This window comes from Harmonia axyridis, chromosome 4 (genome assembly GCF_914767665.1).
Source record: "Harmonia axyridis chromosome 4, icHarAxyr1.1, whole genome shotgun sequence".
In the NCBI taxonomy this organism is placed as follows: Eukaryota; Metazoa; Arthropoda; class Insecta; order Coleoptera; family Coccinellidae; genus Harmonia; species Harmonia axyridis.
This window is the reverse complement of record NC_059504.1, coordinates 42,177,305-42,192,777: the sequence shown is the minus strand read 5'-3', so window position 1 is coordinate 42,192,777 and position 15,473 is coordinate 42,177,305. Positions and strand designations below refer to the sequence as shown.

Below are 15,473 nucleotides of genomic sequence, written 5' to 3'. Positions count from 1 at the left end.
TTCTTTAGAGATTAGCGTTCTATGTATGTATTATGTTTCCATTTGTTTGTTTTGTTGGAGCACAAGTTGTGAAGAGCTGACTCAATAAATAATTGAGCAATTTGAGCAAATGATTATCAGTAATGAAAGATTAAGGTTCCTAGATATCTATTGATTTATATAAAAAGATACAGTTTTCTTTCATAACGAAATGAAATCTCAAGAAAAACATTGGCCGAACTTTGCTTAGTTCCTTAGTGCTTAGTTGCGAAATTGGATTTCAAACCTACCTTGACAATAACAAAATGTTTGGTGTTTTTCATAGAGGTATAAACTTAGATAGAGGAGGTATACGCAATTTTTATGTGTCCCCAACATGGTTAGATTACGTTGTCGGCTTGTGATATATTTTCAAATCCACGATTTTACTATATCATTATGAATTATTATATTATATTGAATGAAATATATTTATTTGAGTGAATCCCGATTAAATATGCAAATTTGAATATTTGGAATTCGATATTTTTCCTAATTGTCGAATTTATAATAAGCAGAAGGTTTGGCAACTTTTGCTCTCCTAATGTCATTGGTTGTTTCACGTCGTTTGCGCGCTTGAAGTTTGTTTTTGGAATTTCTGATATATTTAGGTATTTATTTCAGTATACTTCCAGTTAAAATGAAACGTTGATTCATTATGGACCATAAGAAGTGCGTTCTTTGTGGAGAAACTCGCGAATTGAGTGAATATCGTATCACTGATATGTTTTCATTCCCGCGCGCTCCATGTCCAATTTGATAGTTCGTGTTGGGGACAAAATTTGCTTACTGAATATGACATATGTTTCCTCTATCTATGTTTATTATTCTGAGGTATTTTTTATCGAAAGTTTACGAACGCCCGTTTGGTTAAAATAATGACGTCCTGTTACTTATAACAAGCTCGCAAAAATTTGTGTCACTATTTTTTGCTTAGAGTGAAGGTACAGCTGCTTCCTGAGGATGTGCTGACTGGTTGAAAATTCGAGAAGTGAGTTGTTCAATAATATAGAGCAGATGATGGGGAGTCCCGGTGACTTAATAAATTATCGTACGCTGCTTTTTATAGCGCATTAACAGGTTGGTCAGACGCCATCAATCAGGATGCCCCTATTCATTACATCCAAGTGCACAGAGAATAGGACGGCATGTAATAATACAGAAAGGTTAATTTACTAATCAATGGAATTAAGGCTTCATAAACTCACTGTTCGTAAATTGCTAGCACGTTTCATTGTAAACTTTTTGAGCCATAGACCGAAAGGTACCTCATATTTTTTTCCCTTTTACCAGAATAGCATTCCTAAATTTATGATGATTTACGAGCAGAATTCAATTATTAAAATAGTAAAAAGATAGCGGCAGATGTAGCTCGACAACTGTGAACCGCGTAAGTGATCCAACAGTAGTAAAGTAATTTAAGAATTGTTCTTCGGGTAAGCTTCAGGCATGAGTGTTGAAATTTCATCTAAAGCTTTATAGATAGTAATAGATCTGTCAGTACATATAGGTACCTATTGAAATTCTTAACAATGAGTCACTCAGTTGCACTTAGATACAGTAGATTTAAGGTGTTAAGCGAATGAAGGGTTGATCCTGTACTCGAATTTCATAATATTTCATTATTACTTATCACTATTAACTGTTCCTAAGCAAACATTACAAAGAACTAATTTAATCCAAAATATTTCATTGCGTATTTTATTATGAGTTTTTGGAACATGAAAACCATCATTTCTACGAGTAGGTACAATCCAAAGAGTCTTTCGCTTGTCATATTCGTTACACTTCAATTTCAATTCAATTCTTCGAAATTCTTGGTTATTTCGTAAGATTCCTTTAAATCCCAAAATATTCAGTGTGAATTTTTATAATTCCTTGAAATTCCGTGAAATCCCTAGAAATTCCGTAAAATTCCTTGAAATTCCGTAAAATTCCTTGAAATTCCGTGAAATTTCTCTGCAAAAAATGTAACAAAAGTACCAAGCGATTCGTATACCGAATTTAATGAAAATGTCGTCTATAATTTCGGAAACAAAATTTTTCGCCCGATTTTCGTATTTCAAAATGTGAACTTTGAATATTTCAGTGGGGATTTCAATTTTTTCGGTTCTCGGTATATTTCAAATGCACTAAAAATAACAACCTCAGCTCAGCAACACAAATTGAAGCAACAATACAATTTTCGAAAGCATACCAATTGTACAAGCATATTTGTTCAATGTAATGTAACTTTAGTACTACTTTTCATTTTTGTTAATACTTGTAAATATTTTGTAAACATAATTACCAGTAATACTCAGAGGAATAGAACATTGTACCATGCTTAATTGTCGAGACATGTTAATTTGAATGAAATAAGATGCGCTTTCATAGTTAATTTTGTCATATTCAACATATTTGTCCTGTGCATGTAGAATTTCTTTAAATTCCTTCGAAACTTCGTTGAATTCACCATATTTCCTTGAAATTTCACCGACAATTCCTTGAATAATTTCGCAATTCATATACCTAGATTGTACACTGAAATTCAATTCTGCGGTACAAGCATTGAGTATGGAAATAGAATTCAAACTCAAAATGGTATTACTCTAAAAATCATAGCACACGATGATCCCTGGAGAAAATTCTGACCTTGGATTGGTATTCAAGTACATATACAACTGCATAAGGTAAATATAGGTTACTCAAGAGTCATGTTGATTTCATAGAGGCATTTCCTAATCAACTATTCCTCATTTCATCATAAACATTTCCTAGAATCCCCAATGACATTTCCCCTATGTGCAGAAGATGAAGACACATCATGCTGGTAACAGGATTGTATTCTTCCTCAATTGAAAAATAATATGTTCTCCCCACACAAGTGCACACACACCTAAATTACATAATGGTTCTTCCGAAAAACTTTATGTTACTTACATAACAGCTCATCAATATTTAAACAGGAGTTGTTATGAGATAATCATAGGTTTGGTTCTGTTGGGTTGTAAGGTATCAATCGGATATTAACTACTCAATTTTCATCGAAAACCTGATAGATTCATTCAGGTTAATGATTTCGAAATAATTTATGAAACAAACAGTACACCACCAGATTAATAATTGCTATCAATTAAGGAAAACTGGAATGAATTCCGATAAGTAAAGAAAAACTGGAATACTGTTCTAATGACTGCACCAGATTGTTACAACAAATGCAATCCATTTCCTGCCATTAACAATTATGCGTTCGTAAGAAATTTCACTGCAAAACATAATTCCAACTTATAAATTTCAGCTTTTGCAACGGATTTCCCAGATAATTCAAAACTTCTCAATCCCACTTGGTTGTAAGAATTTAGTATTCTAGCGGTCAAGAGCTGTACATGATAACAATAAATTTTTTCTCGCTAAGGTAATAAATACTTCATTAATTTATTCCACCCACGCTTCAATATCAACCAACTCAAGTGACAACTGAATCTCAATCAACTTGCATTCTACGTTAACATGATTTTGACTACATGGAACGTGTGTTTTATATTCATATGAGGGTGGATCAAGGATATAAATATTATTATTCAATATTTTTAATGAGAGGTTGTTGAGGAGATCACTGACCATAGAAGATGAAAAAAATGAGGGAAAAAGTTAGGAGCTTTCGAACACTCGTGATTTATGCAATATTATCAACTCGATGGAAAAAGAAGTGGCGAAAATATTAGGTTTTTTTTCAATATTCTTTGGTTCTGAATTCTGATGATGAAATCAGCTTGAAATTTTGCAAGGATCTTGAAATTGGTATTTCATATCAACACCCAAAATCTCAGCTGGGTTTTGTTGTCAAGGAAATATTGAAATTAATTTTTTTTATTATTCTTGAATTTTCTATGGTTCTGGTTGAGCTATCAACACAAAATAAGGCACCAAATTTGAAGTGGTAAAATAAACAGGCAAAATCTCAACGTAATCAGATTTAAAATCATTAAAATATTCATTGTATTATGGTATGTATTTTTTCCAATATTCCTCTTGAATTTTCTATAGTTCTGATGATGTGATAAAATTTGAAAATTTGCACGGAACCGAAGGTTATTATGAAGAACCAGGGTTCAATTAAAGTATAAAAATTTGTAGAATTTATAAGTAATATGGACTATAAATAAAATAAGCCTCAACGAACATAGATCTCCAAACTTAATCATCGAGTTGCTCTAGTTTTATATTGGTAACCACTCAATTTTCGGGTTAGCATCTAATTCAATCAACTATTTTCCCATAAACAAGATGAAAAGTGACACACAAGACGACCTAGTACATTTATGAAGTTGGTTCCTGTGAGTATAATTGAATTTAACACACGTGATATATAAAATGATATTATCTCATTCCCACACGATTGTTTGATGGAGCTTTTATTCAATTCAGTTATCTTCGTCGAAAGTTTATAATGACTGCTATCAGCAATTGAGAGAATTTTCCTTCTATTCATTGCATCAAGGTGGAAATGCAATAAAAAGTGAATTAGTTGTGGAATGATCATTTCGATCCTAGTTCGGCGGTTTATTATTTTCACTGCACGGTTCATTATACCTAACTCCAAAATTGGTGTGAAAGATCTCACCGTAATCAATTTTCAAATTTAAATTCTCTAAATCTGTGCCAAATCCGTTCATTCTGTCATTCCTTGTAGTACAAAATCGTAGAAGTACAGAAAGTGACAAATTTTTTAATGAAGAAGTGTTAGAATGAGCCTTCTGTACGAGTATTATACATTATTTCCTCTAAATGAAATATTTCCATAAAAACATGTTTCTCGCCTCGAAAGATATAGGTTGGCAGAACACTTTTCTATATCACAAATTTGACAGATGATAGATAAATCCATGGCAGGTCCCGAGTAGGTACCAAAATATAATAAGGGGGCACTACTGGTTGCAGGGCAGTCTGTTTGAGAAAGAAGAAGAAGAATAACCATGGAATCTGTGCGAATCTGCGATATTCTGCCACAATTATGTTCTACAAGATGTTGCAGAATGAATTGGAGAAACATAATTCCTAATGTTATTTGAAACTTGTGTGCATACCTGTAGATTATTTGTCGATTCATTTAATGAAGAATAACTAGATGATCGACTTCCTAGTGGTTCTGGACTTAAGCTTCCATAGGAAGTTGTCGAACTGAGGGAAACTGTATCTGCTCTACTCCTGTATGGAGAAAGCTGCACGTGTTTCATCATCTGTAACAAAAAAAAATGGTTAAAATCAATTTCGAAGAAATAGATACTAGGAAAGTCAATCAATCATTGAAGTAGGTCGATAAACGAAAAAATCATAATTCTCTGATTTTGTAGAATTTTTTATTGATATTAGTGTATACCTCAGAGTAATAAACATGGATAGAGGAAGCTATGTCATTTTCAGTAAGCAAATTTTGTCCCCAACATGAACTATCAAATTTGACAAGAAGCGCGAGGAAATGAAAACATATCAGTGATACGAAATTTCACTCAATTCGCGAGTTTTTCCACAAAGAACGCACTTCTTATGTCCCATAGTGAATGAACGTTTCATATTAACTCAAGATATCATGAAATAAATACCTCAATATATCAGAAATTCATAAAACAAATTCAAGCGTGCCAAAATACGTGAAACAACCGATGACACTAGGAGAGCAAAAGTTGCCAAACTGGATTTCAGCAGGTAGATACAGAAAAAAAAATATTGTGCTTATTGTAAATTCGACAACTAGGAAAAATATGGGATTCCAAATATTCATTTTGCATATTTAATCGGGAATCACTAAAATAAATACATTTCATTCAATATAATATACATTGATAACTATGTATATAGTAAAATAGTGGATTTGAAATTATATCACAATCCGACAACGTAATCTAACCATGTTGGGATCATGTAAAAATTGCGAATACCTGTATCTATGTTTATTACTCTATGGTGTTCAGGGCCGGATTAAACTCTTTTCCGCCCCTAGGCCAAAAACAATTTGCCGCCCCTATGAGTAAAGAGAATTTTAAAAATTCAAATTTTTTAAATCTTCTTCTGACAGATGGCTATTTCTACATTTTCGTAGAGGAGTTAAAGAATTTTTTTTTATTCACCGAAAAATTTGCCGCCCCTAAAATTGTGCCGCCCCTAGGCCATGGCCTATGTTGGCCTAGGCGGTAATAGGGCACTGATGGTGTTAACATATTTTTTGTTACTGAAACCGTGATTTCAAACAAGTTAATATAAAGAAAGGACAAAAGTCGATCAAAACTAAGAAATAATTGAAATGAGAATTGCAAAGAAAACTGCTATTTTAGCAATATCAACAAATATGAAAAATTATATCACCATTCACTGAATGAAAATCAATAATACCGGAATGTTTTTCTTAGACCGCATTCGAGAATAGTTCTGCAAGATGTTTCCTATAAAAAATGTATGCATTGTTCCTACAAAACTTTCAAAACATGCGAAAACTACATTCAGATGGAATAAAGAAATATCTGGGAAACAATAAAGATTTTCTTAGTGATGAATCGTCCAACTCAGCTTGATTTCCTAGTCCAATACATAAGGCGATGTCGATTATGGCAAGATTTTGTAACAATGACGCAAACATCTCCCATGATTTCCTCTTAAGGATTGGAAGTCATTGAAATTCGTGTCAACAGTGTGGGAATTTGTAGCAATCGCATCGACAATTATATTCTTTCATGATGCCTGGAGAGAGAGATGAGAAGTTTGAGTACCTCTCTTTCTGAATATTTTAGGTCATTTCAAAATCTGTTCAACCCTTCCGTCTTACAAGCCAGAATCCTCGAATTATTTTTTACTGTATCGTAAATAGTCCCATAGTGCTGAAAAAGAGGTGTCAACAAAAACGAAATCTTCGGTAAAGATGAGACAAATCTGTGACTTGGCAATAAGGTGTCGCATAGAGATATCACGTCTCCACAGAAATATTTATTGCGGTCTTGTTAAGTCGTTTATTTCTATTTATTAGGGTGAAGTCTTCCAACTGACAAAGGCTTCCTTTCATGGTCCCATCCTACGCAGAGAGAGTGCCGATTGTGAATTGTAGTTTAAATATAAGTCTGGACCAAAAGAGATCATGGATGTGTGTGAGTGTAGATATGTATTTCAGACATTCCACTCTTATCACCAGCCAACTAAGATATGAAATTCCATTGCTCAGATAAGAATAACAGTCAGTATGTCTTTCAATGCGAAAATTGCGGGCATGAGAAACATACATGCAATTTGGTTTGGAACAACTACGTACTGTTTTGCTTCGAAAAAAATTCGATTAAGCATAAATCGATCCTGTGGGAAAGTGCCATTGATATCGATAGTCTGGTCTAGGTTTCACTGATGTGAAATTATTTGTTGCCTAAATATTTTAATCTCAGGGACTTGTTTAGACAACTTGGTGTCGGGAATTTTCAACCGATTTAGGTAGAAATAATGAACTAGTGAACAGTAGCATTCAGTTAATCTGGTTGCAGCGATAACGTTTGCTGTGCTACTCTAAACCACAGTAACATGTAATCTAATCGATACATTTTGGGAGCAAATATACAAAGTAATATCACCAATATCCATTGATTACTGATACCAAACCAGACATTTTTCCAAGAAGATGATATTATATACCTATTTAGATACTATTTCCTCGCAAAAATTGAAGTAGATACCTACTAAAAAAGTATTAGGAAAACACCTCAGAGTATTAAACATAGATAGAGGGAGCATATGTCCTTTTCAGTAAGCCATGTTTTCCCCAACATGAACTATCAAATTTGGCATGAAGCGCGCGGAAATTAAAACATATCAGTGAACGCACTTCTTATGTACCAAAGTGAATCAACGTTTTATATTAACTCAAGATATATTGAAATAAATATCTAAATATATCAGGAATTCAGAAAACAAACTTCAAGCGCGCTAAATGACGTGAAACAAAACAACCGATGACACTAGGAGAGAAAAAGTTGCCAAACCTTGGATTTCAGCAGGTAGGTATATACAGAAAATAATAAATATTCTGCTTATTTTAAATTCGACAATTAGGAAAAATATCGGATAACAAATATATTTCATACAATATAACATACATTCATAACGATAAAGTAAAATTGTGGATTTGAAAATATATGACAATCCGACAACGTAATCTAACCATGTTGGGGACATGTGAAAATTGCGTATACTCCCTCTATCTATGTTTATTACTCTATGGTGTGCGAGGATCTTGTGATATGGACAATGTTATGGTGGTATTTACATTGATGTCAGATTCTTCATTTTTCCGGAATAACAATGATGTTTGTTATTTCAAATGGATCACGCATATTTTTTGCCTTTGGAAATCCTCAAGAAGTACTGAATATTTTTCATGAAGTTAGTATTCCCTATACCTTAATGCCATAATTTATGAGTAACAGTTATGTTTACTTTATCTTCGGTGAAGTTGAAATAACACTTCTAGATGGCAATTAATGAATGAACTTTTTTAATTTAAATTATCCTAAAATGTTTGTTTCATGTGAGAGTTATGTCTACATTTGAGTATAAGAAAATTTAGGAATATTAAAAAACAAATTGTAGCAGTCGTATAGCCATGTGCATAACAAAGTTAATTATTATTCCGACAACAATGAAAATACCACCATAATATCGGTCATATCACAAGATCATTGCACACCAAAATCTATAAAATTGTGCGATCTATTTACGAGATAATTGAGGTCTCCCATTCTTAAAACTCACTCTGTATATATGGAAAATCAACTCGGTCGGATCTGATGTAACTAAAATATAATTTTTTTTTCGATATTCTGATTTTCAACTACATTTGTGAGGTAACCTTAATAGGCTAAAATAATTATCCGAAATGATTGAATAATATTCTTGGAATTCTGATCTGATTTCATCCAATCGTTTCTATATTTCTCGAGAAAAACGACCGATATAAAATGTGTAATCTCTCGAAGAGAATCACCTCAAACATCCGGTGATTCTGATACCGAACCAGACATTCCTTGTAATCGAGTTCATACGTCCCAGATTCTTTCTACGGACCTTCCAGACCACTGCATACTCAAGAAACCACAGAAGTTTCAGTTTTCATAAAATTGTAAAGTACCCATACTGGGACTAAGGATATCGGTTTCACTCCATTGTTGGACGATCATTATTATTTATTAAGTCAACTTAGATGGATGAAGGAAATTGATACTTGATTCTGAAATGGTAAAGAATGGATATTGCGTTTTCACCTGAGGCATTGTTAGTGATATTGTCGATGTTTATATGATCTGATTGTGTTGAGATTCGGATATATTGGAAAGGTCCTGACTGTCCTGAGCGAATTACAATACAAAGTGAAGGGACATCTTTTACTCAATTGAATGATACTTCTTTATCAAATAAGTGCAAGAGGCATTGATTCTTCCACGAGTTCAAAATTCTAAAACTTGCCACGAAGTGATCAAAGTTTGATTGAACTAGTATCAGAATGAGTCTTCTGTATAAGTAAAGGGTGTTTTTTTTGGGGCTATAGAACTCTAAATTGCAATAAAACAACGATGGATTATTCGATTGACATGAATTTTATTTATGCGCAAGATAATCTTGTGACATTACATTTTTAATATGATATCTGGCATATGACCGCCACGGCTGGCTCGGATGTAGTCCAATCTGGACGTCCAATTTTCGATGACTTTTTCCAACATTTGTGGCCGTATATCGGCAATAACACGGCGTAGGTTGTCTTTCAAATGGTCAAGGGTTTGTGGCTTATCCGCATAGACCAATGACTTTACATAGCCCCACAGAAAGTAGTCTAGCGGTGTTAAATCAGAAGATCTTGAAGGCCAATTCACAGGTCCAAAACGTGAAATTAGGCGGTCACCAAACGTGTCTTTCAATAAATCGATCGTGGCACGAGCTGTGTGACTTGTTGCGCCGTCTTGTTGGAAGCACAGCTCCTGGAAATCATGGTTGTTCAATTCAGGAATGAAAAAGTTAGTAATCATGGCTCTATATCGATCACCATTGACTGTAACGTCCTGGCCATCATCGTTTTTGAAGAAGTACGGACCAATGATTCCACCTTCCACCAGCGCATAAAGCGTTTTTCTGGATGTAACGGTGTTTCGACATACACTTGAGGATTAGCTCCACTCCAAATGCGGCAGTTTTGTTTGTTGACGTAGCCATTCCGCACAGAACCATTATTTTCGAAATAAAATTGCACTATTTGCAAGCGTTGTTCAGGCGTGAGTCCATTCATGATGAATTGCCAAACCAAACTGAGAATAAATCACTTGACAGCTGTTAAATTGGTCGCCATCTTGAACAGTAATGTCAACATAAAGTTGTATACCTCGAAAAAAAACACCCGTTACTATACTTCATCTTCTCTAATTCACTAAATTTCAATTGTAGTTAATGGAAAATTTCCATAGATATCGTTCAGTCATTATTGCATTGAAAAATTTTGGTTGGCAGAGCTATTTTCAGTATTATAAATTTGACAAATGAATAAGTCATAGTAGAGCTCTGAGTACCACCATTGAATAATGAAATATAGGCTCGAATATAGGTAACCATTAAATCTGTGTGAAAGATATTCCAGCACGATTTTGTTCTACAAGGTATGGCAAAATGAATGGATTTGCTAAAAAAAATTAGAAAAAATCCATTTTCAGAATCAGATTTTTATGGCGGTCAGTCCCCAAACAGATAGCTCTATTATTATTATTGTTACCAAATTATCATTTGGTTGTGAAACGAAACAACCTAGGAACGAAAAATTCAGGATATATTCAAATATCGAATGCTAAAAATCATAAAGAATAATTCAGTTCTCTTTGAAATAATTCTATACGGAAATACACTTGCAAATAATAATCAATTGAAATTCTTCATTCACTACACGTGATCCTCAACAAATTCGACAACTGAAATGATTTGGCAATTTGCTGAAAGATTTCCCAACCTCATTATCTCTCATCTGACAACTCATTGAAATAAAACCAAAACACTTCGAATGAATGCATTCTTTGAACGCAACATTTCGAAGAGTTCAAAAGTCAACGAAATGTCCAGATTCTAGAAACAGATGAGTCTTTATTCTGTGACTCGTGCCATGAAACCACATCCTCAAAGAGTGCATTTCTTGTTCAACGTCTCTTTCCTATAAAAATACATATAAGACGTATAATGTTGAAACAGTCTGAGAGATTTGTGTTGCGATAACCCTAAGAACTGTGACTTTGTTAGAAGAGGGCACACTTATTTCGAATTTTCTTGGAAATCTTGTAATAATGGTGATGTTCTAGCATATTGTAGGGGACTTAACTCCAGGCAGAAACAAGCAGAGATTTTTTATGAAGAAATGTTTCCCTCTTTTTTTGATAGGGAAAAGTTTGTCAGTTTATATCATTGAGTGAATTATTTCATTGCATTTGCAGGTATAATTTCATACTCGAAAATACGGAAAAACACTTCATCGCAGAGAAATAACTTGTGTTCGTTCAGAACACAAAATATTTAAAATTAGAACTATGATTGAAAAAGGAAAACAACAACTGTCCAAATTCCCGCAATCATAGCTCTAATTTTAATTCCATGAATGGTAATAGTATTTACGTTTTCTAAGAGAATAACAATACTATTCTCATTCTCCTTATATATCAGCAAAGAAAGAAAACTTCAAGAAAAGATACATATTTACCTCTCAGGAATAAGTACTCTTTCTTCGATGACAATGCAAAAAGTAAAGAAATACTTTGGTAAATCAAAATAAAAAGGTACTTCTTCAAAAAATTATTGTTATAGAATTGAACACTTTACTCTTTATTGAAAGCTGAATGTAATATAATACCAACATCATGCACCAGACTTCTTGGAGTCGAATATCACAAAAAGGGAATCAACCAATTAGAGACAGACACCCTAAATTTTTTATGAGATACTAAAACAACATTTGACGATGTTGTTGAAAAAGAAACGCCGGTGGTCCTGAGAATGGTAGCAGAACTCATATCGGTATAAATTCCTTATTTATTCAAATTGAAATTCTTCAAGATGTGCATTCTTGTCAATTTTACGATACTCAATCGAAAGATTTAATGAGATTTGATATATTATTGATTTCAAATTAAACTTATATCATCAACATTTTTTTTATTATTTTTCATTCAATCTGTTCACTCTGTTGTTCGAAATTTCTTAAATAAATAAGCTTTCTATCGACCAAAATCTATCAATACCTGATTTAATCTTCTTCAGATCCAAGCTAATGATCGGCGTTCACAATCACTAATGGATTACAAACGGATAGATTTAATGACAGTGAAGGTGAAATAATTAATATCAATTTAACGCAGGATGTTGACCTTAAAAAACGGTCTCGTTATGTAAATTTTTAAAATGAAGTTTCTCGAGATGAGTTAATCAGAATTCGATGAAATCTCAATATCGAAGAAATTGCATTCTTCACGAAAAAAAGGAATTCGCGAAAAAATCCACTGATTGACCCCAATAAAGTTTGAGCGGATGCCTTAAAGGTCAACGGCATACCAAAGTTGGACAACACCCAAAGAAAAAATTGAGACATAAATAAAACTTGAATTTTATCTTCGAATGATATCCATATTTGTCTTTATTGACACATATATGAAATGATTGAAATGTTTTTCTATTGGTTTTTAGATGCAACTATATTTATCATAATTCGAACGAAATGATATTACATCACAAATACTATGGCGAATTGGAATGTATCAATTACCATAGACATTTGGAAGTTTCAGCTTTCATAGCTGTTGAATTTTTTGATATTTGATGAAAACAGTATTTACCATGAGAAATATTAAATAATGTAAATGTAGCATTTCTACTTTTACTAACAGCTAACAAAATTTTAGCTAAATGAATGCTCTCGATTCCAACCTACAAAAGTTATAGTTGAAAGAATTGTAGAAAAAATGATTTCGACAAAAGTTCAAATATACTTTATGTTGTTTTAGTTGATTTCAATCACGTAAAACGGAAAATAAAGAATATTCTTCAAAATATAACGAAGATACGCTGTCGATAAAAGCACTAGCAAATAACTAAATACTCTCACTTTCATTTTCTATTGCATATCATGAAACAGTGTTAACAAGTATAATTGGTGACTTCCTGTAATTTTTCCTTGTATAATCTAATCGTCCATTCCTAAACCTCTCACATCAAAGGTTTCAAGTATATTTACACAAGTAATTCGTTTCTTTCTAATGACTTCAGAAGAGTCGAACAGATTGGGAATTTACAAGAGATGGAGGACAGGCTGATGTCAACCAGAAATAAATTTCTCTAATTCTGTGGTTATTCCGTTCATTCTTCCACATCTTGTAGAACAAAATCGTGCGAGAATATATCAGAAACGCACAGTTTTCATGGTTATATTTTATTATTCTATGTTGGTACTCCGAACTTTCCGCCACGGCTTTGTCTGTCAATTCATCAATTTGCCTTAAAGAAATCAGTTCTGCCAACCAATATTTTTCAATGCAAAAATCACTAAATTATATTTATGGAAATATTTCATTAATTTCAATGAAAATGCAATGAATTAGAGAAAATAATGTATAATACTCGTACAGAAGGCTCATTCTACCACTCGTTCATTCCAAAACTCGCCACTTCGTGGCTCGTTTTTGAATTTTGAACTCGTGGAAGAATATCAATGCCTTCTGCACTTGTATTATAAATAACTATTCGAAACCTGAATTGAGTTACAACAGAATTCGACAATGGCATCAATGAAGATTTCAAACAACTTATTTCTGACTCTTTGAACGAGTGAACCCTAAGTTGAGAGTTAAAAGTATACCTTAAATTTTCTTTAGTTTACAGAAATTAAATCGGTGAACACAAGATTCATTATTTTTATATGAGCAAATAGTGAAATTCTGATATGATCTTGAAATATATATGTAGATAAACGTTTGTGAAAAACTAAGCGGGTAGTAATTGAACAAATAATTGTAATGTAGGAGTTGTCCGCCCCTGATTTATTCATATACATAATAAAAAAGGAATGAAAACAAGAAATATCCCACGAACTATTATTTCCCAATAACTAAATTTTCATAATTTGAGAAACTACATTGAATAAAATGAATAGTTTCGAAAGATTATTTCCACATATATTTATGACTACGAGATTGTTCAAACAATTAATCTATTAATTAATAATTTCGTCTTAAGTTCTACCTAGCGACCGGAATACAAGTGCCTTTGATGTTTGTGAGTTTATAAATGCAGAATAAGGTCAGTTTGATTAGATAGCAATTACAATAAACACATTACATATTTTCGAGACTATTAGAAAAACACAGTGGATTTCGAACATTTTGGATGAAATAATCAATTCAAGATTTGGAGAAAATGAATAATGAATTTAAATAACATGTCTTCGAGTACCAAGTATTGATCGAGTCTGACAATTTTGATATATTTGATGTTAATTTTGAAGTAAACGTTTCTTAAAAAATGTATACGCAAATAAAAACCTGCAAGTTTTTGTTGATAACAATTTTTTTTGTTGTAGATTTTTTATTGATTTTCCATGAATCTTTGTAATTTCGAGATCATGTACCTGTAGGAATATTGAAAGTATTAAATATAATTACTTATTGCCGTTAAAGGAGTTGATGGGACGTAAATAAATGAATGAAGTTTAATTGAAGATCAATAAGTCCTCTTATTTTTCTTATTCCTTATTCTCCTTTATAAAATTTCTCTTCTAAATTCGGTATATTTATATTATAATTTTTTCTTCTGCAAGACGTGACCTCTCCGTAGGGTATAATTCTTTGAGGTCATGACTCCCAAATTTTTAAGAATACAGGCTGACCATATCTTACACCGGCATAGGAGATTCGGAATGAAAAAGAAAACAAACATTTGGTCCAGTAGAATTCTTAGAACGTGTTTTCTCATTAAAAATTCAGACCTTTCGATTTGCTACATCCACTTTACAAAACGTCGGTTCTCAGCATCCAGCAATGTTCGATTGGGATATTCCAACCCACCAGGTTCGATTCCGACCTTAACCGTTGTGTGGGGGTGTTAATCCACCATATGTCTGAAGATATAAACCATTGTTTGAATTCTCGGCAACAACGGGTCCATTTCAAACCAGTTTACAACAACAATAAGATGCATATTCCTAAAAGAACGCACCGTACGCCTCGCATGCACCACATGTAGGTGAGTGTAATCACAGATGTTACAGAGGCCAACACCAATAAACCTGATGAAAATCACCTCTACCTACTTCAGTAATTTGCGTAAAACTCCGAAGGATCGACAGGAAGTTGTATTAGCACCTGTCTGAGGCAACTAATCATTATTCAACTAGTCAATGGAGCAAGATCAATATTCTTCGTGGGATG

At 33.0% G+C, this 15,473-nt stretch overlaps 1 protein-coding gene across 1 annotated transcript in view; it reads right to left on the bottom strand.

Moving 5' to 3' along the window:
- The window catches only part of LOC123677555, a 71,285-nt gene that overhangs the window by 26,982 nt on the left and 28,830 nt on the right, over positions 1 to 15,473 (bottom strand). The window contains exon 2 of the mRNA XM_045614139.1: positions 5,088 to 5,240. Within this exon, the coding sequence (XP_045470095.1) occupies positions 5,088 to 5,240 (153 nt within the window). The remainder of the gene's footprint in view (positions 1 to 5,087; positions 5,241 to 15,473) is intronic.